A 25,193-nucleotide genomic window follows, 5' to 3' on the forward strand; every position below is an offset into this window, starting at 1 on the left:
TCTTTAAGCCTTGTTCAGACATGTTTAGACATGAGGAGGCGAGTTGGCTCAGTCGTTAAAGCGTCTGCCTGTCAAGCGTAAGATCTCGGGTTCAAATCCAACCCAGGCCGATGACTGAAGTCTGCGTTCTCAGTTAATGTGCCCCTCCCCTTGTTTCATAGACGCAGGCTATGTTAAGTGGAAAGCACTCCGTCCCTCGGATAGGACTTTAAATGGAAGCCAGTGTAGAGGAGAGTCACCACCTTTGCATGTTAAGAACTCACTGCACTACTCATATACGAGTAGGAGGAAACCCCAGTGTAGTGGTCCACCTGCACACCCCCATTCAGTTATACCGGGAGGGGAGACCCAAGGGTTACGGTGATTAAGTTCGCTTTTCGCCTCCCAGGCACAGGTGACGCCAAATACTTAATAATAATAATAATGACAATAATTTCAAGCGGCATTACAGACTTGGAGGTGGGAGTCAAAAGCCTCATTCACACATGAAGTGTAAACCACCTAAAGAAAAGCACCTGTGGCATAATTACATTCTGTGTGTGAATGATTTGCAAGTAAATGTAAAGGTGACACATTATTGTGTACACCAAAGACCCATAAGCACAGTTTACTTGTATGCAACAAGATACAGAAACATAATTGCTCTTTTTATCTGTTCTTTAATAGATTATTTGGTTTTGCTACTGTTCGGACATATGCTCCGGCAACAATTACCTATGGCATTATTTCATTGCTATTGTCTCCAGAGCAACTGAATCTTTTTTTGCTCCAGGATTATTTATTTTCTTTTTCTTTCTTTTTTTAGCTCACTAGGTGAGTGTGAACAGGGTTTATCTTATTCCAAACACATCCATGCTGACAACCACTCACATCATGAATGGGAACATGATACTTGATGATTTCACAAGGGAGCAGGAGGAATGCTTATTCCTGCATGCGACCCTAATAAAAAGAAAGTAGTGTCATTGACTTGCATACATGTATGGTTAGGATATTAGCATTCTCACTGAAATGCAATTCCAGCAATAAATACATGCAATGTGTGTTTATGTGTAATTTTGCTTACCATCTTAGTTTAAAAAGAATCAAGTTAAGTCTTAATAAACATATCAACTCTTCTGGTGAAAGTGTAGTGAAATCCTTTGTAGGATGGATAATAAATCAAAACAAAAACAGTTACGATCTCCCCTCGCCCCCCCTTTCCATTTATTATCAGGTATAATCTGATGTAAACTGCCTAACTGAACTTGAACTCATTATTCCACTATATGAATATACACGGCTAAAGTACATTGAATGCATCCTGTATTACGCTTGGCTCAATCTTTCTCTTTCAACCTTTTCTTCTCTGCTCTAGTGCTCTACCAACATCCTCTGCCTACCTTTGGTCCGCTACTACTCTCTCGCTCTGTTGTCATCCATGTCATATTAAATTGATTTTGTGTAACCAACCTTTTATGACTCTATTCTGCATTATAACTGTCAACCATTAATGTACTTGTCTATAACAATGATTTTTTCTCTTTATAAATTGATTTGTCAAATTTGTCAAATTCAGTTTCATTTCTACGGGCTAATGAATTAAGGAGTATGAAGAAAATCAAGAATAACATAAAACCGCACACATAGACCAAAGTCGGACTTGGGTGCCATGCCGGCCGGAAGTACGGTCAAGTAAAATTTTGCTCTTTCATCAAAATTTAAAGAGAAAATTGTAAAGCAAGTTTTTATTGGGGTTGCGGGGGTTTACATGTACATGTTTCTATGCGATTCTGTGGTTTTTATGGGTTTAAACAAATTATTTTAAAAAAAAATTAAAAATTGTATTTAACTTTTATTATCGTACTAAATACGATTTAATCATACTGGTTGGCATCTCTGCAAAAGGGACTCAATTACATTAAATTGAAAACCTAAATGTATTATACTCAAGCCTCCCCACCCCTGTAAAAAAAAAAAAAATTCTCCTAGCCCTATTATTTATTCTCTTGCACTCTGAATCTGATGTAAAAACATGATAGCATCTACACAAGTGGCTAATTACGATGATTTGAGAACCTACAGGTTCTCAACTCCAGTCTCGACACCCTACCTCAAGAAAAGAAACAATCTACAAGTAGCACTACAGAATTATTTATTGCAAAGGCACACAGATATAAACAAAAAATGTGATCAAGTACAAAATGATCATCATTATGATTTGATGAAAAACTACAGGTTTGAATTTAAAGGTACTATGTCCCTTTTGCAGCCAACATCAAATTCTGTAGAACTTTGCAGGAATTATGAATATGTCATGTACATGTATGTCCTATCTGTGAAATTAAAATGTTAGCAGTGTCCTAATATTCAAATGATGCAAGGAAACCTTTTTACTTGCTAGACTTCACTGTCAGACACTATTGAGTGATTGACTGGCTTTTTTTCTTCTTTGGTAATAACATACATGAAAAGAGTTGTAAAGGGTACATGAGCATTTGTCTACATCAATAACCCACTTCTTGTAATGGCCAAAATTAAACCGATTGAATCTTTGCGCAGCATAAAACGTACAACCATTTGGTACAATGGTCTGAAAGTCAGACTATTACAGTACTTACTGACTCTATAGCTCTTAAGTCGATTTGACAACTAATAGTCGTTATTTCCCCACTTAAAAACATTTTCAAGCCCCCGCCCTTTTTTTAGGGTAGTTCTAAATTAGTTTTATCTTTCAAATGCCGTTGGAATTTAACCTTTTCATTTTTTGGCCTGCAAATGGGACATAGTACCTTTCAAGTGCCCACCAACTCCCAGCACTACCCCATCGATGCTATTGTACTCCGATGTCATCGTTGACATGATGTACACAAGTGGCTCATTATGATGATTCAAGAACCTACAGGTTTCAAACTACGGTCTCGACACCCCCCTCAAGAAAAATAATAATCTAGCACTACATAATTATTGCAAAGGCACACAGATGTCTAAAAATGTCATCAAGTACAAAAAGTGATCATCTTTGACATGATGTTCACAAGTGGCTCATTACGATGATTTGTGAACCTACAGGTTTCAAACTCCAGCCCTCAAACCACTCAAACCACTCCCAATTATTATATCCACTGCATTCTAGTCTATAAAATCTTACAGAATGTACAGGATTCTTATTATCATCATTAGTGTATCTTCTAAGTGTAACTCAAGCAATGCCCCCCCCCCCCCTCCTCGATCATGGAATTACTGATCTCTAGTTTTGAGACCCCCCCCCCCCCCCACTGTCTCCCAACTGACAGCACTATTTCCATGGATGCTATTCTCATCTTTGACATTATCTACACAAGTGGGTCATAATATTGATTTGAGAAACTATATAATTATAACTTGTACCCCTCCCCCCCCCCCCCCCCCCCCCCCCGCCCCCACTCCAGCTGACGATACTACCCATTACGCTCATTTCACCCTGATTCACATACAAAGTGGCTCATTACAATGATTTGAAAAAACCACTGTCGAAACTAGGTCAGGCAGTTATTGATCTCCCAACACCTCTCCGGTCCGGTTGACGCTAAGGCACCATGAAGGGTCAGTCAACATTTCCCTAAAAGCGTAGTCTTCACCTGCAGTCTTGCAGTAATAATAACGTTTTATTTACCCAGGATAGCCACTTCAGTTATGAAACCGTTCTTCCAGCGGGCCCTGCATAACATAATATGTTATTACTACCCTTCTCCAATCTAATATGCTGAGCGCCTAGCTAGAAGGCAGAAGGTCCCATTGTTATAAGTCTTTGGTATGACTCGGCCGAGGTTCGAACCCACGACCTGCCGTTCATGAGGCGGGCGCTCTAACGACTGAGCCACCATGCCCGGTTGATTTGCAGTTGAAAGACAACATCTTTCTCGACAGAAAAGTCGACAGCATATCTATGACAAACATAATCCTGCGTAAGACTATAAATCAAAATAACCATTTTGAACATGTTAATTGTTGTTCTCTCTTTATTTTTAAACAGTCCTTCAAAATGTATTTGTTTTTAAAACATAACAGCTTGATAGCCCCTCCCCCCCCCCCCCCCACAGTAATATGGTAATGAAAAACATTTCATTTTAATAATCCGCATTCTCCATTTAACCCTATATTGCCTGGGGGTGGGGGGGGGGGGTTCAGATATAGGGTTAAAGGGAGATGGTCTTCATTTTCCAAGTGCAGAAGATCATAATTCGCGGACACCAGACTTGATATAAAAAACATTAATGGGTGAACAAGTCTTGCACAGCAGCAAACTCATGGTCCCATCAAGAAATATACCCCTAGTCTCTCAGAGAGCCATCAGGTGATAGAAATGTAAGATAATGTCTTGACAATATGGGGGGGGGGGGGTGTGGGTGAAAAATGCAGAGCATTATATAAAACTGAAGGCTAATCCTGGTGATTGACAACACCTATTATTGGGCAAACACCTGAATGGTGTCAAATTCCCCATGAGAGCCTACTTCTATGGTCTTTAATATCATCTTCTTCCTCAAAATTTAACCCACTCTCTACGGGAACAGGGTGGTGTCTGTATTAAAGCCTATGGAAATGAGAGAATCCAGTACACAGTGAGCAAAAAATTGCTAAAATACACAACATTCACAGCTTTGTCGTTGTTTTCTATGTACTTACTGTACATGTGTTATAAACAACAGATGCCAAGGAAATTGCCATTTTAAACAAATATAAATCAGCGACTAGCTCCTCTGTCATTTTCTTTGCCATAAATAAAAGCTAGAGCAATAAAATAGCAAGAAAACAGCAAAAAAATGCAGAGAATATAGCAGGTGGCTAAAATAATTAAATCCTGACTTTAGCTGAAACTTGGTAGTCAACGAGCTCGATGATTTTATTTATGATTAATAAAAACTCTTGTGTAAATAGCTCATCGCATCTATAATGGGTAAAACTTTATTCTTTCGGGGTGGGGGGAGGGGGAGGGGGATCAAAGATGCTCAATTTCAAGTACCGGTAGACTAGAGAGAAACTATATATTTGTTTGAATCAATGGACAAGGAACAGGTCTGGAGGCATATACTTTAATTTGGGAGAATTTATAGCTAAAAGGGCAGTAACAGACACATATGCTGTAACACAGAAAAGGGTTAATGACCTTCTGGCTTTCATTGGACGATACCTCTAGAGAAAAAAAACATTGATTATTACTATCAAATTTGCAGAAGCTAAGTTTATATTCGTCTCAATCAACTGACCATTGACTTCTTAGGATGTCTGGGGGCATAGACAATGCTGCACAAAGTGAATTTACGCTGGGAGGAATTGCATACATGGACAAAACAAAATCAATGATCTATACTACTATCAAATTGCTAGAAGTTGAGTGCTTTTTTTCGCTGTGTGTGAATGAACTGAATTGGGACTTGCTCTAATGTCTAGGGGGCACAGATACCAACACTGTACAAACAAATTTAACAAATTGTGAAGGCTTGCAAGAATGTTATATCAACGGGGACGGATGGGAACAAAAACTGTATGCCTAACCTGATACAAACATCATCAAATCAATATGTGACGAGAGTCAATTATCAGTCCACTTTTCTCAATGACCAAATGATGACTGGCAATGGAGCAGATAGTGCACAGTCAAGACAGATGAATGGCAACAATCATCTAAAGTGCATTTCCGATTTTCCATGCTTTATTTTAGTCTCCCCAAACCCAACCTCACCTCTCTCCCTCTCCCTCTCCATCTCACTCCTCCCTCTCTCTCCCCCTCTCTCTGTCTCTCCCTCCCTCCCCCTCTCTCTCTCTCTCCCTAGCTCTCTCTCTCTCTCTGTGTCTTGTCTCCTTTTATCATCCTTGTTAATTCTTTCTGCTTCTCGTTCTCCTCATTAGTTGTCAGCTAATCTATCTTTCTTTCTCTTGACATCTTTACACCCCCCCCCCCCTCCCTTCGCTCTCTCTCTCACAAACCACTTTTTTGTTCCTTATTTAGATCTTATTAGATACCGATATCTGTTTGCTTGTCTATCTCTCTCCCTTTCAGCATGTACATGTACTCCACTCCTTGACCCCCCTCCCCCTCCTTGACCCCCCTCCCCCTCCTTGACCCCCTCCCCCTCCTTTTCCTTCTCCCTCCTTTTTCCTCCCTGTCTCTCTTTCTCTTTCTCTTATGCTTGTTCTCTTTGTGTTACTTTACAAGTTTAACAAGCACCTTCATGAGAAGACAAGTGAAATTAAGGATCTTTATCTTTCCGTTTTCATATCATGTATCAATGGGAGTGACATACAGACAGACACATATTACTCATGTATTCAGACTCAAACCTGCCAACAGAGGGCAGTAATCCTTTAGGTTTCACAGGCAGACTAAAATGAATGATTTTTGGCTAAAAACTCTCATTGGATATGATTGCAGTGTCCTAAAGTTACATGTATGATCAACTTCCAAAACTATAACAGATGAAATCATGATGATTCACTCTTTCATTTTACTTTTCTTTCTTCAGATCTATCCTCCATTTCTATACAAAAGTAGATTTCAGTAAATACTTTCATAGCTGAAAATGAGTACATTGCTGATGTAAGCAGTAGTTTTAGCATTAAAGAAGGTGCAATCAGTAGCTATCAACTCATTTTTACCTTAACATCTGGGCTGTTAAAATCTGCCTTTTGTATGTTTGATATCATTCTTTGATATTTTTTCTTCTGTATGATATACGACCGGTACTAATTAGTAGCTTGGCAAAATATAAGATGAATATTTCTTGCCCTCAAGAAATAGAATGATTTATAAATAAGAAATACAGCATTGTCTCCATTTCTGTTTAAAGGCCAGTTACCTAGAAGCAGTATACCTAGCAAACTGATGATAAATAAGTAGATATTGTACAGCCATGTTCATAGATGAAGGAACAATACTCAGTAATCAACTTCCTTTATAATCACGGTAGTATATTCATTTCTTGTCAGCTTCCCTCACACATCCTGTTGACAAACTTATGCAGTTTTTTTTCTTCTTCAGGGCATGAAATTATATAATATGGTATGCACCCTCACGCAATCTGAGATTAGGGCTATGTTCATAAAACTTCTAATCAATAACAAGTTTAAATAATGTTATATAAGCTGCTAAAATCATGGCATTTGATTGGCTGAGATAAAATTTGTCATAGAAATTTAGCATTTGTTATTGGCTAAAAGTTTATGAAACAGGGCCTAGCTCAGATAAATATCTTGATTCTTGAAGTGTCCAGTTGTTCAGACCAAGTTCTAGAGGAGCAGTCATTGACTTGTGCTGCCCCTGCACTTTGGATCACTATCCCATTTTATATGAAGGAAGAATCCACAAGTTGTATAGTTCATAACTCTTCTCACAGCATACTTGTTTCAACAACATTTTTAATGAGTTATAGTTGGGCATTTACAGCACCTTTTTTTTTTCTTTTATATCTTTCTTCCTAAGGACATTGAGACATTATAAGAGTGACATATGCTATAAAAGCACTGTAGTAATATCATTATTACTGACTAAAGAAGGGATGTGAGCAAGAGATGGCGCTATTTCACTAACACCTATGGGAGACTTCAGAATAATATTTCTGTTGTCTGTTTTCTTTTTAATAATGGGCAACACATGCTCCACCAACAACTTCTTTTAGATAAATTCCTGATGGTAGTGGAATTCTTTCCAAAACTGTGGACCTTGCATAATAAACTCTCACCGTTAATCCATCCTATAACCAAACTAAAATCCAAGTGGTACCCCTAAAAAAATAGATGTATGCTCGACTGCACACAATCGAAAATGATGCCTCCGCCATAGAGCGATTTTACAAACCAAAACAGGAGCAATTCAGTTCATAAGCTCTGCAAGATCCATACATGACCCAGTTTGGCGGTAGTTCATCAATCGGTTCTTGAGATAACGCGATCACGAGAACGGGGATTCCAGACGGACGGGCAACATAATGCCTCCGGCTACTTTGTAGTGGGGGCGTAACAAATTAATTCCCAACAGGACAGCTCATTGAATAGGTAGAAACCACATGTCATAAACAGCTGAAACTGCACATTGGCCCCCATCTTGCCAACCTTTCTTGAAGGTTGACTTCAACTTCACAAGCACAAAAATAATGGCAATGTAAATACACATAGAATGAAACAAAACTAAGTTTCATAATACAAATGCATTGCAAACCAGCACAGAACTTGCTGACCATTCTGAAAGGTTGGCTTCAAATTAAACAAGCGCAAACGAGGCGACAATAAGGTGCATGAAATAATAAAAAAAGGTGTTCCGCATAAATGTGAATCGCAAATTGGCACCAATCTTGCTCACCGTTCCGAAGGGTTGGTTTGTACTAATGAGATGCCGCCATAATGTATGAAAACAGCCAAGAAATACGTTTTCTACATGCTGTTCACAAAAGTGGCCACAGGAAAGTGCATAAAAATAAATTATACCCCCCAAAAAATGATAAGCTTCAGGTAAATGAATCACAAATTGGCACCGGTCTCGCTTACCGTTCTGGAGGGTTGGTTTGTTCTTGTGCGACGGAGCATAGAGCATGAGCACCGCCAGGACGTAGACGTTCCACATGCCGTAGACACCGGTGAAGAAAGCGCTGCTGTACTGGATGTTGTGCTTGTCCTCGCCCCACTTCCAGTTGCCCTCGTTGATTTGGGAGAAGATGAAGAAGATGGCCGTCATGACGGCGCAGATGAGGGTGAAGATCATGAAGAAGCGGAAGCGGTAGATCAGCCCCTGCCATGGGAGAATGAAACGTTTATCACAAGCTGTTACAGTCAAACCTGCTTTAGTGACCACCTGTCCACAATGACCACCTGTCTACAACAAGCACATATTTTGTTTCCCTTGAAAATGGTTTCTCATTGAAACATATCTACAAAGAACACCTGTCTACAAAGACCACTTTTTGTGTTTCCCTTCGGCGGTCGCTATTGACAGGTTTGACTGTATTATCTCTATAAAAAAGGAAATTACAATCTCCTGTTTCCCTCTTCCTTTCAATCTTCCACTTCTCCCCACCACCCTTGGTTTACTTTGTAATACTGGAAGGCAACATGCTGATGTTGTTGAAGACACCATACACCATACACAAATTATAATCCTGACCCCCTCCCTTCTTTTTTTCCCTGAAGCCTGCTATCCCTTCTTATTTCTCAAATCCCATGGACAGAATCATGCCATCCCAACCCCAACCCCTCCCAGTCTACCCCCCTGCCCTCCATCCCTACCATCCAATCTCCCTCTCTTTACCTCATAGTGCAGTCTCCTAGCAGCTACCATGTGTGGCAGGGCAGCTCTCTTCATGCTAAAAGACACCCCATACCATGATTATTATATCAGAACCCCAACCCCTTCTATAAATTTCGCCCCCCCCCCTGCCCACCCCATCCCTACCATCCAATCTTCCCATCTTTACCTCATAATGTAGTCTCCTAGCAGCCACCATGTGTGGAAGAGCAGCTCTCTTCATGCTGATGTTCTTGAAGACACCATATACCATGAAGATGAGGAAGATTGTGTAGAGAAAGGCACAGATACCAGCAAGAACCACAAAGATCATCTGATCAGATCAGTTAAGGTTGTTGTTTCTTGTTGTTATGTTTCTAAACTATTGTTATTCATACACATATTCATGATTATGTACATGTATGTAAATGCTGCACATGCACATTCGATATTAAGTTGGTGAATGGGACATTCAATTAATAATAATAATAATATTTAATTTTTATATAGCGCTTAATACAAATGTCTCTAACCACCACCACCACAGTCATGTTGCTGTTGCTGTTTGAGTTTCTTGTGTTGTGTGAGGTTAGAGGGATAATAAGTCAAACACGTAGAACCTTCTTGTTGTAATACGTGGTAGTAGTAGATTTTGTATCCCATTACTTTCACAAAATAATTTACACTGTATATATCTGGAGCTTTCCTAGGTTTCAATGTTTGGGAGATTGACCTCTGACAGGTTACTTGGCCTGTCGATATCACACATCTTGGTATTTATTGCTTTTTTTAATATATTCTCTAGTTTATTATTTTACATCATATGTCTAAAATTACATATTGGTTTGAATTTTATTAAAATGTGGAAATAGATTGAACTGAAGTATTAGGATTACAAGATGCTTTGATATAATAAAGGATACAGCTAGTCGTCTGCCAGTCTCTGTGTTCCAGAGAGAGTAGAAAGGATTGGTCAATTGGACACCCCTACAACAACAAAGAAAGAAAAAACACAGCAATAAACTTTTATGACGGAGGAAAAAAAGGAATAACTGTAAGGTGTTGAGATTAGATTATTTAGTAACTGTATGCATTGCTGCCCTCCCTGTAAATTGTTGACACATGAAGGTTCTGCAGTTAGAATTAGGAGCCCATACATGTGCACTTAGCACTTGTTAGTGTAGAGCCTTGGGGTCAGAAATAGCTAATTTGTACTACCTGAAACATAAAAAAAAAAAACATTTTGAAAAATGTTTTCCTAAAAGTATACTTAGGATTAAATGTGATAAAACCCAGAAATAATTAAATTTTCTTTAAATCTAATCTATTATGTTAACTTGGTGGCACGGAGTGGGGGGGGGGGGGGGACCTTGACAAACTATAAAGGCACACAGAATAAACACTGCTCTGTTACTCACCTCTCGACTACATCAAAGACGAAGAGGCACATGCATCCCAGGGTCATAGAACCAACCTGTCTCCAGTACACCCTCAATCTATTCCTCTCTTGCTGATCCTAATATTGTTGATAGGAATAGAAAAGAGAAGGCTCAGATATACACCCGTTTCTATATGTGACTTGCTACCTCATAATCTCCAATCAATCTGCAATCTATTCCTGCCTCTGTAAAAATGGGCATTTTGATTGTCATCTTATCGTATCCAAATATCATAATACAACATCATTCAGATGTCATTCAGCTTAGAAGCTTGTATTACTCACAATTCAAACTTGGCATTTTTTTATACTAGAAATAAAAATGAAAATCAGAGAGGAAGATGTAACATCTCTTATTCAAAAGCATTGAATGGATTGTTTCTCAAAATATCATCTACAATATTTGCTTAAAGGCAGGAATAATTGAATATACCGATTTATGGTTTAATTTAACCACTTCTATTCCGGTTAATACACATGTAATATTACAATGGCCCATTAGAATATTTCAATTGCCCCTTGGGAAAGTGACTTGACACACATCGTCCAAAAATGATTGGTATGCTTACCATCATGTGCTCTCCTACAAAGATGATCCAGAATGAGAAGAGCATGGCATAGCAGGCTCCTTGTCTGATGTCACTCAGCAGCAACATGTAGGGCATGTCATGGAAGAACGTTAGCCACTCTAGGGGTACTGCAAAATATAGCAACAAATTTATGATTACATGGGACAACATAGTAAATTGATCAGGAATACTAGAATTAGAATAGCATGGCATAACAGACTCTAAGCAATAATTAATGAAATCGACTGAATATACCCATACTTACAATTAAGAATACTGATGGTGATAGCTAAAGCCAGAATTGTTCTGAAAAAAAAAGAAATGAAAAGAAAAGCAAATCTATCATCTTATTTTTATAAAGGAATACAAAGAACTAGCAAACTACAAATTGAAAATCCTCAAAAGGTCTAAACAGCCTGGAGATACGGATGGGTCATTTTCTATTTTGGTACCTTTGAAAGAATGACTGAACAAGTCAAAGAAACTATGAGATGACTTTCAGTAGTATACTTACATGTAACATCGGTCAACAAGATAGGATAGACATTCGTCATTAGAGAATGAAACCGCCCATACTGGAGACCATACGTAAGTATGATATTTGTGAATTGCTGCGTATTCATTTTTTTTTATTTTAATTGCTCTGTGTGCCATGTTGGTATTTTTAATTTTAATTTCAAGATGATCTATTTATTTATTGAAATTTTCTTGAGCTTATGCTGAAGGATTCTACTTACAAAGCGATGCGATCGATCCCAATCAATAGTAAGTCCTAAAATCAATCGTAAGTTTGCATTCTTCTATCTCTTATCTACATAGTTGCGATTGATATTAATCGAAGTTGCAATTATATCAACTCTTTGTAAGACGGGGCCCTGGTGAAACCTTGACAATCATGAAAAACAGTCCACAGCTACAGCAAGCAATACTCCTACTTACCTCTCAAGAAGAACAGGTGGTCTGGCCAGCTGAACGATCCTCTTCCAGAACCAGATCATTGCTAGGATTACTAGTGGGAACAGAGCTGTCTTCAACGTTAACCATACAAGTGTGAACCCACCATTCTGATGAATTTCCTGTATGTAAATATAATGATAGCAAGCAATTGACTCCATGTTTTCATTTTATAATCAGATTATGGCTAAGGTAATTGTAAATGGGAGTACAGCTGTTTTCAAAGTTGGCCATGTGATCCTCTTCCAGGACCAGATCATATTTAGGATCACCAGTGGAAACAGAGCTGTCTTCAATGTTAACCATACAAGTGTGAACCCACCATTCTGATGAATTTCCTGTATGTGAATATAATGATAGCAAGAAAAATATTTCATATTTACACTTTAGAACCAGGGCCCTGTCTTATAAAGAGTTGCGATTGATCTGAATCAATCACAAGTCCTCCAATCAATCGCAAGTTTACAGTCTCCTTTCTCTTCTGTAAATAATTGCGATTGATATAGTTGTGATTAATCACAACTGCAGAAAACACTCTACAATGAGGGGAGTAGACATCTATGCATGTTTAAAAACCCACTGTATTTTTTGTAAAGGAGTGATGAGAAACCCCTGGGTAGTTGAACACTTGCACACTCCAAATAAATAAATATACTTGCATTTGCACATATCAGAAAACCTTCGTTCCTGACACCATCAGACTGTGGAACGTTCTCCCTGCAAGTGCAATCGCCTGTACCTCAGTAGCCAGCTTAAAGACCGAGGTGCAGAAAACACAGTTGCGCTAGGATTGCGCCTGTTTTGTTTAACCCCACATAGATTAGATCTTCCACACAACTGTACATATATATCTGCAAAACCCCAAAGTACGAAGATACACCTACAACATTGTGACCTGTACTTCAACAGAAGAAGAAGAAGAGTCACATTGATAAGTTCTCTTTTCCCCACCCGGGCAGGAGAGAGGGGGAAAAAAGAAGAGGGAACTCTAAACATATTTGGTCGTACTAACTAACCACCAACTATATGGAAGCTATGCTCGATCTAAAAAGTGACAGAATGGCAAAGAGTTCCTGGAAATTTTCAAGGTTGGTGGTGAGCTCTATAGTGAAGTGGCAACCTCGAAAGCAATGGTCAATTTACTTTCAGTCCATTTGTATATTCCCAAGAATGATCAGGTAGGGAAATAAATTCAGCATTATTGGGAATAGACAAGTGAACCAAATCTGGAGGGAACTACTAAATGCAGTTCTAGCTTTAAAATAATAATAATACTCAGTTTTTATATAGCGCTTATTGATAAAGTTGAGTTCTGGTCATGCAATAGGCCAGTTTCGGCGGTTACGTAATGCGCGGTTACTGTAACCAGGCCCGACAAGCTTTGTCAAATCGCCATTTTGAATCTGTGCATTGTGTATTAGACTGTCGGTTCTTGCCGTTAAATTGCATTCATATCTTTCTATCAAAACTGCGTGTATACATATGAATTTCTGTTTTGGCCGGAAATGTCTTCCAACTTGCCATTCATCAAGCTGAGTTTCAGGCAGCTGCAATATTTTCTAAGAAAAAGAGGAGTTTCGACTACGGTATACACCCGAGAAAAGACTCGTTAAATTAGCGTCCGCAGTAGCGGACTAGCCTGCCCGTAGCCCCTGACCTACGGGGTCCGTGTCACTCGGTAGACGTGACTGTATGGGGAAATTACAACGGGCAGGATTTTCGTTGAGTGAACTAGTTACATACCTCCCTTAAGTTTGACGATATTCCTGACTTTGGGACCTATGACGTATTCAATTATCTAGTAGAGAATATGGCGGACCATGCATTTATGATCGTCGAAAACTGAAGGCTTTTAAGAGTTTTGAAGACTTTCGATTGATATTTCCCGATGGCCATAGATTATGTGGCCTGGAGAAGCTCGAGTACAATCCTCCCTCTAGTTAGCTCTCGGCAGCTTATGATAGCGACTTGTGACTAGATTATACAGGTCAAACCGACGCAAAAAGACAGAACATCCCAACTTGAACAAAAAGGAAAAAAATATAAATAATAAACAAATAAAAAGTAGAAGTCTACAGATCTAATAGAAAATGTAATAACAGTTTTATTTTTAAATGTTTTTTTTAAATGATAATAATTGCTTCTTGAAGTTGAATAACGAAGGTCCTGCATAATTGTAGTATAATACTAGACTATTAGCTTTTATTTTATGAAAATCAAACTTAATTCCTAATCTTATTCTAAACAATAAAATTATTCATCATCCTGATTCTTCTTCATTGCCATCATAAGTTTTTTTTTTATTACTTCTATTATTCCCTTTTTCCATTGCTCTATCATTCTTTTTCCTTGTTCATTGTTTTTCTTCATTTTTTCGTTCAAAATTATTTGTTTATCATTGTTCATCATTCTTATTTTAGCTCTTTGTCATCGGACGATATTATTTTATAAATATTATTTTATTAACAAAGACCTTATATATTATATTATTACCTTAATTGTCATTATTTCTCGTTGCCTTTGTTAATAATATTGATTCTGCGGTCAGTGCTTGCTTCTCGTTAGCCGTTTCTCGTCCGCCTTGAAATAGTCGGTATCGAGGCGTTTCACAAACATTTTTTAATCCGTAAAATTGTTTTCATTTTGAAAATGTGAATCGCGCCTACACGAACATGAACACGTGGTACGCGCGCACGCTTCTGCAATTAGCAGAGGTGACTGTGTGTGCGAACGAGTGGAAAATAGTTCATCACTTCTTTCATTTCTACGTCCTAATTTGTTCTCAGATTCAAGCTAAGGTAAATGCAAAATGGAATGGAAATTACCGATATCGGCTAGCTAACTTATATTTTGGTGCTTCGCTTTCTATTTCATCACTGGCTTTCAAGCCAATATCGCTTGTATCATCGACCTCGTTTTTCTTCTTTTTGAGGGGGTATCGTGCGCTGCCTGTACCGGGGACTTGGCCGAACAGGTTTAGCTGCAAGATGTGAATCGCTAGTTCTGTACCAGCAATGCTTTTCTATTATTCTTGCCTAAGACTCAGCGATTTTAAAGATCAAATGTATGAAGAACAAAATCACATCTCAAAGATATTTATTATTCAAGTTTGAAACTGCCTCATTTTTCTTCTCTCTCTCTCTCAAAATAGCGAAAACAAACGATACAATCACACCTAGCGAACACAGTCATGTATATGCACGCAAAGTGTAGTCTGCTACGCACCGCGAGTTCTTTGCTTGTCCGACCCTCCGATTACGTAATGCGATTTAAAGGTCTCTGAATACATTACGAAACTGGCCTATTGCATTGTGAAAGAAACGGTGTGGAAGTGATCAGGAAAGGTTGATCATCTAGCATATAAGTACTGGTGTGTACTGCAGGGTTCTGGAATCATCAAAATGATAAGAAATGTGGCCCAGTCTGGGTAAAGTTACAAGCACTGTACACAGAAAGATGTATATGGGGCTACACAAACATGTGGCATAAAAATCCATCCCAATTTTTATGTTGTTACATGCCATATTTAGAAGATGAAAGCATTTGAAGAGCCATGCTTTTCAGGAAACATTTTTTATCTGATGTTCTCCCACACTTGCATATTAACTATGATAATGCTCACAAATTATTTTTCATCTCTTCCCAGAACTCAATCTTCTCTTTAATATTGTTACATGTACATGTATCTATGAAAACAACTGAATGACTTACAACGACAGACAGCTCCTGGACAGCCCCAAGATTAGTGTTTAGCTCCCTGACAACCTCCTGTGTATCAGGGTCTACCTCCCACACAGGTAACCTGATGTTGAGGAGGTAGTACTTGTGATGCACCGTACCAAGCTCAAAGAGAGGGATGGGCTCACAGTCGTAGCTGTAGCCCTCCGCTTCAGGACTCTAAGGGAAAGAAGAAGGAAAAATGTTCAAAATTACTTTTTTTTAAGGAATAATACATTCTACATACATATTCCGATGGTACTTTTTTTAAAAGTGTTTCGCAATGGCAATCATTGAAGTGACTCGGTAACATTGTTGAAGGTTGATGAAAAAACTGCGTCATTTTTGTATGAAATGTTACTTATTATATTCCTTCTACTGTACTCACCCTCTAACATGCAAGAATACCCCGAAAAACTCTCAAACCTCAAACCCATACTTACGGTTTTCTTTGAAGGCTTCGCCGTGCGACACCCTCTAACAGTGAATTCTCCCAACCATTTTTGAATTTTCCCTACCGTTTTTCCATGACTGGATCTTTCTTTTGGCTCTCATCAGCCAATATCATTATACATACTTAAAGGTAAAGACCAGTATTGGAAACGCCCCAATTTCAAAAAATGAAATGGAAGCTCTCATTACCAATCATGTGAAAGAATATGTTTTGACTAATACATGATGATAACAAATTTGCCGGGAAACCGCCTACTAATTCATATATTTGGTAAATTTGTTTCTCTCATGGTCTGTGAGAGATATAGGGTAGTCCCATATACATGTACATCTTTCTGTGTATAGTGCTTGTAACTTTACAAAGAATGGGTCAAATTTCTTATCATTTTGATGATTCCAAAACCTTGCAGATGCTAGATGCTAGATGATCAACCTTTTCTGATCGATTCCACAACATTTCTTTCACAATGCAATCGCATGACCATAACTGGTCTTTACCTTTAAGAATGGTTTATAATAAATTGATTTATTTGACAGTAGAAGTTACCTTCTGATGAAAGAATTCGCAGTTGAGTTTCCTCGTCTCGTTGATACTGTACATCTTCTTCCATTCTCCTTGAGCGTTGTCATCGTTGTTGTACATCATCTCCACAAGAATCGTCAGCTCAGGCTCATCACCTGCAAAACACATCAACAAGAACAATAAGACCTGAATAGAAAGACCTTTGTCATTGTTTATGTTATTGTACATCGTCTTTGCAAGCAGTGTTAGTTCAGAGTCATCACCTGCAAAACACATCAACAAGAACAATAAGACCTGAATAGAAAGACCTTTGTCATTGTTTATGTTATTGTACATCGTCTTTGCAAGCCGTGTTTAATAGTTCAGAGTCATCACCTGCAAAACACATCAACGAGAACAATAAGACCTGAATAGAAAGACCTTTGTCATTGTTTATGTTATTGTACATCGTCTTTGCAACCAGTGTTAGTTCAGAGTCATCACCTGCAAAACACATCTATAAGAACAATAAGACATGTATCGAAAGACCTTTGTCATTCTTACTGTACAGGGTGTGAACTGTGAATGTTTGCTCTGGGTCACAGCTGTAGAAAGGTCAAATGAATAACAATGAAACCTGCATAGAAAGACCACTGTCATTGTTAATTTTAGTGCACATCGTCTTTGCAAGCAGTATTAGACAAGAGTCATCACCAGCAAACACATCAAAAGAAACAAACAGATAATCCTTAACAATTAGAAAATTGTCTTCCTTATTAAAATTACAAGATTCTAGGACAACTATCCCCGGACTATCGTCCCTGACAGCACCCCTTTCAAAATGTACACAGTGTCAGATGACAAAATGCACATGTCTTGGAAGTCAGGTAGTATCCTGTAAAATTCCTGTTGGGTCAGTGTAGCAACATTTTGACCTATCCTTTCTACAGTACATCTAGTCCCCTGTTTATTACTTAATCATAACTTACCGATCTCATTGTCTCTCTTATAAACAATATGTTACGAAAACACACCCAACATGTACTGGAAAATAATGCGTCCTGTTCAGATGGGTCAGCATCCTTCCCACTGGCAATGTACAGTCACAGAAACTGTACACTGGTATGGTGTCCTGTTGAGTACATGTACCATAAATCATAACTCACCCTTCTCATTATCCTCCTTATAAACAATATCCAGAGACAATACACCCAACATGTACTGGAAGCTGCGGTCAATACTGTTCAGACAGTATGCAACTCCCCTTACATGTACCAATACCCTCTCCACCCCTCCCTACCCCTCTCCCTCCACAGTCACAATGTGGATGGTCTCATTTTGATTAACTAATCATAACTCACCCATCTCATTATCCTCCTTATATACAATATCCAGAGACAATACACCCAACATGTACTGGAAGCTGCGGTCCATCCTGTTCGGACGGTGGGGCATCATGATGGAGAAGACGATCCAGTCCGCCTCAATGTTCTTCTCTGTAGCTTCTGCGAAGGTGGACACCTTAGAACAGGCGTTGGGTCCATGGGGTACAAAGGCCTTCTGAAGACTGATGGCAGGGTCAATGCACTTTGTAGCGAGATGGGTGTGGGCTGAAGTGGGCGAGGGCGCTGCAGAAAATAAATTAAACAAAAACAAAATAGGAGAATAAATACATGAAAGGACTTGGTGGTGGTGGTGGTGGTGGTGGTGGGGGTGGTGGTTATTTTACCAGACTGCTAAGAAAGCATACATGTTGTAAATGCTTGTTAGTATATAGCAACCAGACGGCCGACAGCTTTAGGTCCTCTCCGAGGGACCTGGTAATGAGAATTAATGCCTTTAATACCAAAAGGCACTAGCGCATCGACTTGGTTTTTAACCCGGTCACCGGATTACAAGACCACTGCTCTACCGACTGAGCTATCGCGCCTCCTTTGGCACAAAACTTTATTTTCATTGGTGAGGCAGATCTGTGTTTCGCACTCCACACCTTTGTGCAGGTAGTAAAAGGTACCTGATAGAGGAGACGTCATCAAACACTACTTGATGTCAGTGAAATTAGGATTTTATCTACACTGTACATTGCCCAGGGGTAGCACGGGAGGCACTGGCCCTTTTTTTGGGGGGGGGGGGGGGGGGGGGGGGGGGGGGGGACAAAAATCAAATAGTCTGTGGTTGTCTGGAGAATGGAGAATTGCTTTTATGTGTGCCCCTTTATATCTACAGAGTCGTGGATATGCCTGGCCCCCTGAGCACTGGTACATGTATTATACAACTTAGAAAATATAAATATGAGACAGGCAACAACAAAAATGGAAAAGAAAAGTAAAGTAAGAAAAAAACTGTAGTTAATTCCAATATCTGATGAGTGAATATTTCCCCATCTCGGTGAACCAACACAAGAACCCAATTCCTAGCTTGACTTTGAGCTTTAAGCCTAGACTGTACTACACAATACAATGAAACTGTAAGGAAGTGCTCTCAGAACCTCTATTGTATTTGTAGATGACTCAGAACTATAAAACTGCCTTCAGCTCCCACCATAACCTCATTTTATGTTCTCTTCTTTTATGGGCCAACAGTGCATAAACAGCCTGTTAGAAAATAAGAAGAGATTTCTACCTTTTAATATACATTGTGCATGCCCCATGGGCTTGAACCTATATGTACACACTCACATTCTCTGTGTCGATCTTCGACAGTAAAAAAAAAAGTAGAATATAAAATAATAATGAAATCAGTATAAAAGATCTACAACAGGCAACAAGCAAGCATGAAGTATTGTTATTGTCAAACGCCTGTCATTTCTACAGAACACACATCACACTCTCCTACAGTACACTGGCACAGGCACTGACACATCATCCAAGTTCAAGGAAATGAACCAATTTAAAATGATTTTATCATTAAGGGGGAATATGCTGCCTGATTTTGTACGCTTGGGTTAACAAAATAAATAAAGACATTTCTCAAACAACTGCCCCCATCCGCTGCCAAATTTCATTTCATCAGTTCTCCATAATGTTACTGAGGCTGTACAGTACAGTGCACGAGCTTCATAAGCTGATGTAATGTACTTGTATGTGTATCACTAACAGTATCACTCCAGTATCTGTCAATTATGATGAGAGAGCTCATAATGAAGAACTCCCCATTATGGCACACTGCCAGACACCCTAGCAGTCTTCTGGTTTATACAGTACCGGTAGTTGTTACAATGTAGCGCTCTGATGTAGTCTACGCTGATCTACAGCAGTGTAAAACTGTCATTTTGCTTCTGCGTAATGAGAATAGGGTTTTGAGCCTTTAGGGGAAGATTTTTAAAACCAATGGTTGGTGCAGTATAACATCGTGTTAACATTTAGCATGGGATTGGAAGGAGGATTCCCTATGTTTTAATTTAAAGGTAAAGACCAGTATTGGAAATGCCCCAATTTCAAAAAATGAAATGGAAGCTCTCATTACCAATCATGTGAAAGAATATGTTTTGACTAATACATGATGATAAAAAATTTGCCGGGAAACCGCCTACTAATTCATATATTTGGTAAATTTGTTTCTCTCATGGTCTGTGAGAGATATAGGGTAGTCCCATATACATCTTTCTGTGTATAGTGCTTGTAACTTTACGAAGAATGGGCCAAATTTCTTATCATTTTGATGATTCCAGAACCTTGCAGATGCTAGATGCTAGATGATCAACCTTTCCTGATCGATTCCACAACATTTCTTTCACAATGCAATCGCATGACCATAACTGGTCTTTACCTTTAAGTCTCTATTTGCTTTTGATGAGAACCCTAGACGGCATCATTGTTTGAGAACATTGTAGGTCTAGATTGTAAAAAAAATTGAGGGCATATCATGTACAAATGTATGCGTTTGATTTGGCACACAATAAACTCATCCTAGTCAACAGTTGATCCAACATTTGCTCCAGCCTTCATTTTGTCAAAAAGAAAGGATTAGAGTTTGGCTGCAAGTTCAAAATTAGTGTTGGGTTAATATTTGAAATTGCACTTGAGTTAATGGATGAGTTACAGTATTGGACTCAAAACACATCTTTTGGAGAAGCGGGCTCCTTTGAATGTTTGAAACAGATAAATGGCGCCATACAAGTGCTGCGAGTCATCATAAGTGCTGAGTAATAGTTGCTAGACCCATGCTTTGTTATAAATACAATCCTACTCTGAAATAAACTGTGTCTGAATCGGACAGACTACATGTATCTTCCATCGTCTTCGGCACATCAAAGGGCCAGAGTGTATTACTTGTGGCATGTTCTCAGAAATAAAACTTCCCCTCCTGGAGTGTCAACCCTGTCGCTTGCCGGCTTGGTTTAATGGAGGACTTACTACGGTCCACGGTTTAATGGAGGCTATCATGCTGTACTTGAATCATTTTAACCCTTTCAATGCCATGGGTTAAAAAAATGCCACCACAAAAGGCACAAAGTATTGATGTTCTCATCCTCTTATTTTGTTAAATAACAGCTACATGTACTTCATTTGTTCTGACATAAAAACAGACACCCTTAGGCCTACATGTATATTGTGTAGGTTATTCCCGTGTTAGACTTAGAAGATATTTGAAAACAATTCTGACAATGAAACATTTAGTATTATCACCATACCAACATTTTATTCTTAAAGGTAATACAAAGTTTTGGTATGGGCTCATGACTTTGGTTCAACTGAACATATTGGACGCATATGCAATCCTACAATATTCAGTGATCGTTGTCGCGGTTAAAATCAAGTCTAAAGTGATGAAATTGTAAATAATAAATTCTTTATATTGTATAGTACTGTAGCTCCCTTTCAAGGTCAAGATATTAATTTAGCTTTTAAAAACATGTTGACTGAAATCGACCGAATTGCTATCCCTGATTGGAAAATATATATCACAACGACATAAATACCAGTACCTGAAATATTCAATATTTCTATCCATTGCAATTTTGTTTTCATCTTCGTCCCCCATAGAGACATACCAACAAATGTGAGTTGACAATAACAAACATAATAAAGGCATCGTTTAACAATGTTGAATCTGAGATGCATGGCCCTACGCGTTATCAGTGTCTGTGATATGGTGTAGGCCTAATATTGAAGCCCTAAAAAAATTGCACTTCAAAATGATCATGAAGTGCCTCAAAAAAGTAAAAAACTTTAAAGGACCGGTTTTTACCATGAATGTACACATTTTCCCCAATAGACTGTAGTGGTATAAAACCGTTAGGAAACGAAATTTTTATTTCCAAGCATACATCGTTTGTATTACATGTACATGTATATATCTACATGTACATGTACATGTAGACGATCGGCTTGTGAAAGTCATGGGATTCCTGACTGACCTAAAGGTTTATAATTATGATTGCAGCATGAGCTAAATCCAGGATTTTGTTTTAGAATCTGAGGCAATGTTACCGAGTCACTTTAAGCTCTGCAGCAGGCTAAGGTTGTACATGGCTGTCACCAGGGAGCTAGGTGAGACCTCCCTACTGTCACTAAGGTTATCTTCAGTACATGTCTAATGTACAGTTTGTATACATGTACATACATTGTAGCAAATAAATTTTAGGTTGCACTTGGAAGTTCAGCCCTACTTTTCACACACAATAGAAAAGTGAATCTCAGTTCAGGGGTTCTAAAACATGTAGACCGGTCTGCCTCTAGGCAATCTGAGCTATTTCGTTCTTTGTGGAGGTAATAACCATTTTCTGCAGTTGTGTGGTGTTAAGTGTTTTGACCTTGTAATTCATTTCCTTTGCGGTTCAAAAGCATTTATCAACCTGTGTGAGTGTGCTGCCCAATACAATTTACAGTGTCATTTGCGTATCATGATGCTGCAGCATCAACTACATGTACATGTACATGTACATGTACACTTGTTAATATTGTACATACCGGGTAACAAATAATTCATTCAATCAAACAGCTACAAGTGTAGGGGGCCCATGTCCCTTGTGAAGGATGTTTGCAAGCCCACTTCATATCAATTAACTTACACTATACGCGTACACTGTACAACAGATTTATTTACAAATTGTGCATTGTTAATTCAACCCAAAACAAAACAGTTATAATTTTCTGTAAATTTTTGCTGTTAATAACATATCAATCTACATGTACCTGTACAACTGTACTATGCTGTATGAAAGTATGATCTTTTCTTAATAATTATCACCATATACATGTAGATCTACACTGTACAGTATATGTGTACGTCCATGCTACTACAACAACCACTGTTACCACTACCATTACTGGTACTACTACTACTACTGCTATTACTACTACTACTACTAAAACTACAGTGTACTACTACTATTACTACTTACAATTGTACCACTACTACTACTTTTACTTCTACTAATAATAATAATGATAATAATGATAATAATAATAATAATGATAATTATAATAATTTGTATTTCTTGAAAGGGCAGTTGAATAATTTCTACTAATATATTATCAATGTTATCACTATTATTATTATCATCATCATCATCATCATTTAATAGTATAGAGATATCGACTGCTACGAGAGGACTGGCGGTTTTGATATGCTCAAGGGAAATTTGCCTCCGTTGCTATCACCCCATTTTCTGTTATTATTATTATTATTATTATTATTACTGGTATTATTATTATTATTATTATTATGTTATTATTATTATTAGCTATTAATATCATTTTTACTGTTATTATTATTATTAGTCTACTATTATTATTGTTATCATTATTACTGTTATTATTATTATTATCATTAAGACATTATCCTCATCATTATTCATATTTATTACTTAAGTAATATAGTATGCCCTAGATTTATATTTCATGAAACAAATCAGTTAGTACCAGTACTAGATCTATAGATGTAGTAATGTCTGATATAAGTGAGTTTTGATGATTTTCATCTTTACACAATCATATTCACCTTCTTTTTTTTTTTAATGAAATGAAATTATAGGCCATATAGGGTCTAGATCTATCATAAATTATAATGTTCATATAACACGACCCTGGATCTGATCTGGACAGTACACACAGTTCATTAACCTCCTCCCTACACTCACATGTAGGCCTACAACGATTGTTTCTCACAAAAGTTTTTTTTTATTTCTAAACAATAGTATTTCAGGTGTGCAATGGAATGTTTCGAGGTGAACAAAGAGCCCGTAAAATGGATTGAAATTTGGGAACAATGACTCATGCTTCACTTCGCCAACCACACACATGCACAAACACACACAAGCAATGACCATTGCAGGAATGGGTGAAATGCCTACATGCACGCAGAGGCATCCAGGCCGAAACGTCGGCATAGACTTACCGATAAGACCACCCACAAGAAAACAGGCGATTTGTATCAGCAGAAGGAGAACAACAATTCCCATTAGCTTCTTCGTGCTAAGGTTTTCAATCACAACACCAGCCATAGTTAAACTTCAGCCTATATCCGACACTTTGATCACAATTATTTGAACTGTCAGGATTTAGAAATTATGAGAATATATTCCAGAAATTGAACTAAGGATGATTACTTTCAAAGCAGACTGCTCGATTGTGATCTGAGGATGCATCAATTTTGTTTGAAAGCCCTCTACGAAAATGTAAGGCTAACCACCAGCATGCATTATATCCGTCGTCGATCATTATTTTGAAAAAAAATGTTATTTCAATTTAAATATATAGGCAATATTCGTTTAGATATAAATCAAATTGTGTCTTTGTCTTTGCTTTCTTACAATATTCTTTTTTATTAAATCGTCATGATTTCTGGCACTCACTCTCTAAAGCTACTGTTGGTATATTTTAATTCTTTTATTTTCAGTTGCCAGTAATATACATTTCGTGCTTATTTACTTACATAATTAAAGTTTTACAAGCATAAATACTCACATATTATTATTCTCTACATTTTTAATGTATGATCGACACTTATTTTTTTTTTTAAAGTATTTCTTTTAATTTATCAATATTATATTTAATTAAAATTTGAACTAACTTTGAACAATTATGATTTGTATGTCTCACATTCTACAAATTTTTAAAACACACCGTGCTTTTGTGTAGCCTCTATTCTATTTTCTTTGTCTTTATTAATGTTTGTATGAATTTCCCATTTGATGATTTTAATTCAATCGAATGAAATTAATTGTATTTCACACGTTGAAACGTGACATTGTCCCTTCAAATTTATAAAGAGCGCCCCTTTAGTTGCGTTTCTTTCAATGATACTAATAATCTTACTGAAACACTATCAAAGGTATAACGGCCTATTTGCAGCCAACATCAAATTATGTAGAACTTTGCA

At 37.9% G+C, this 25,193-nt stretch overlaps 1 protein-coding gene across 1 annotated transcript in view; it reads right to left on the reverse strand.

Moving 5' to 3' along the window:
• LOC580081 (protein wntless homolog) overlaps positions 1 to 24,456 on the reverse strand; it is a 39,047-nt gene extending 14,591 nt beyond the window's left edge. The window contains exons 1-11 of the mRNA XM_030996175.1: positions 24,210 to 24,456; positions 18,230 to 18,496; positions 16,914 to 17,044; positions 15,908 to 16,093; positions 12,182 to 12,318; positions 11,508 to 11,548; positions 11,243 to 11,370; positions 10,654 to 10,751; positions 10,159 to 10,222; positions 9,426 to 9,569; positions 8,503 to 8,743 (exon numbers count right to left, since the gene is read on the reverse strand). Of these exons, the coding sequence (XP_030852035.1) occupies positions 8,503 to 8,743; positions 9,426 to 9,569; positions 10,159 to 10,222; positions 10,654 to 10,751; positions 11,243 to 11,370; positions 11,508 to 11,548; positions 12,182 to 12,318; positions 15,908 to 16,093; positions 16,914 to 17,044; positions 18,230 to 18,496; positions 24,210 to 24,315 (1,543 nt within the window). The 5' untranslated portion in view covers positions 24,316 to 24,456. The remainder of the gene's footprint in view (positions 1 to 8,502; positions 8,744 to 9,425; positions 9,570 to 10,158; positions 10,223 to 10,653; positions 10,752 to 11,242; positions 11,371 to 11,507; positions 11,549 to 12,181; positions 12,319 to 15,907; positions 16,094 to 16,913; positions 17,045 to 18,229; positions 18,497 to 24,209) is intronic.
• Positions 24,457 to 25,193: the final 737 nt, after the last annotated feature.

The sequence above is a fragment of the Strongylocentrotus purpuratus genome, unplaced genomic scaffold (genome assembly GCF_000002235.5).
Source record: "Strongylocentrotus purpuratus isolate Spur 01 unplaced genomic scaffold, Spur_5.0 spur5_scaffold_3, whole genome shotgun sequence".
NCBI classification, from domain to species: Eukaryota; Metazoa; Echinodermata; class Echinoidea; order Camarodonta; family Strongylocentrotidae; genus Strongylocentrotus; species Strongylocentrotus purpuratus.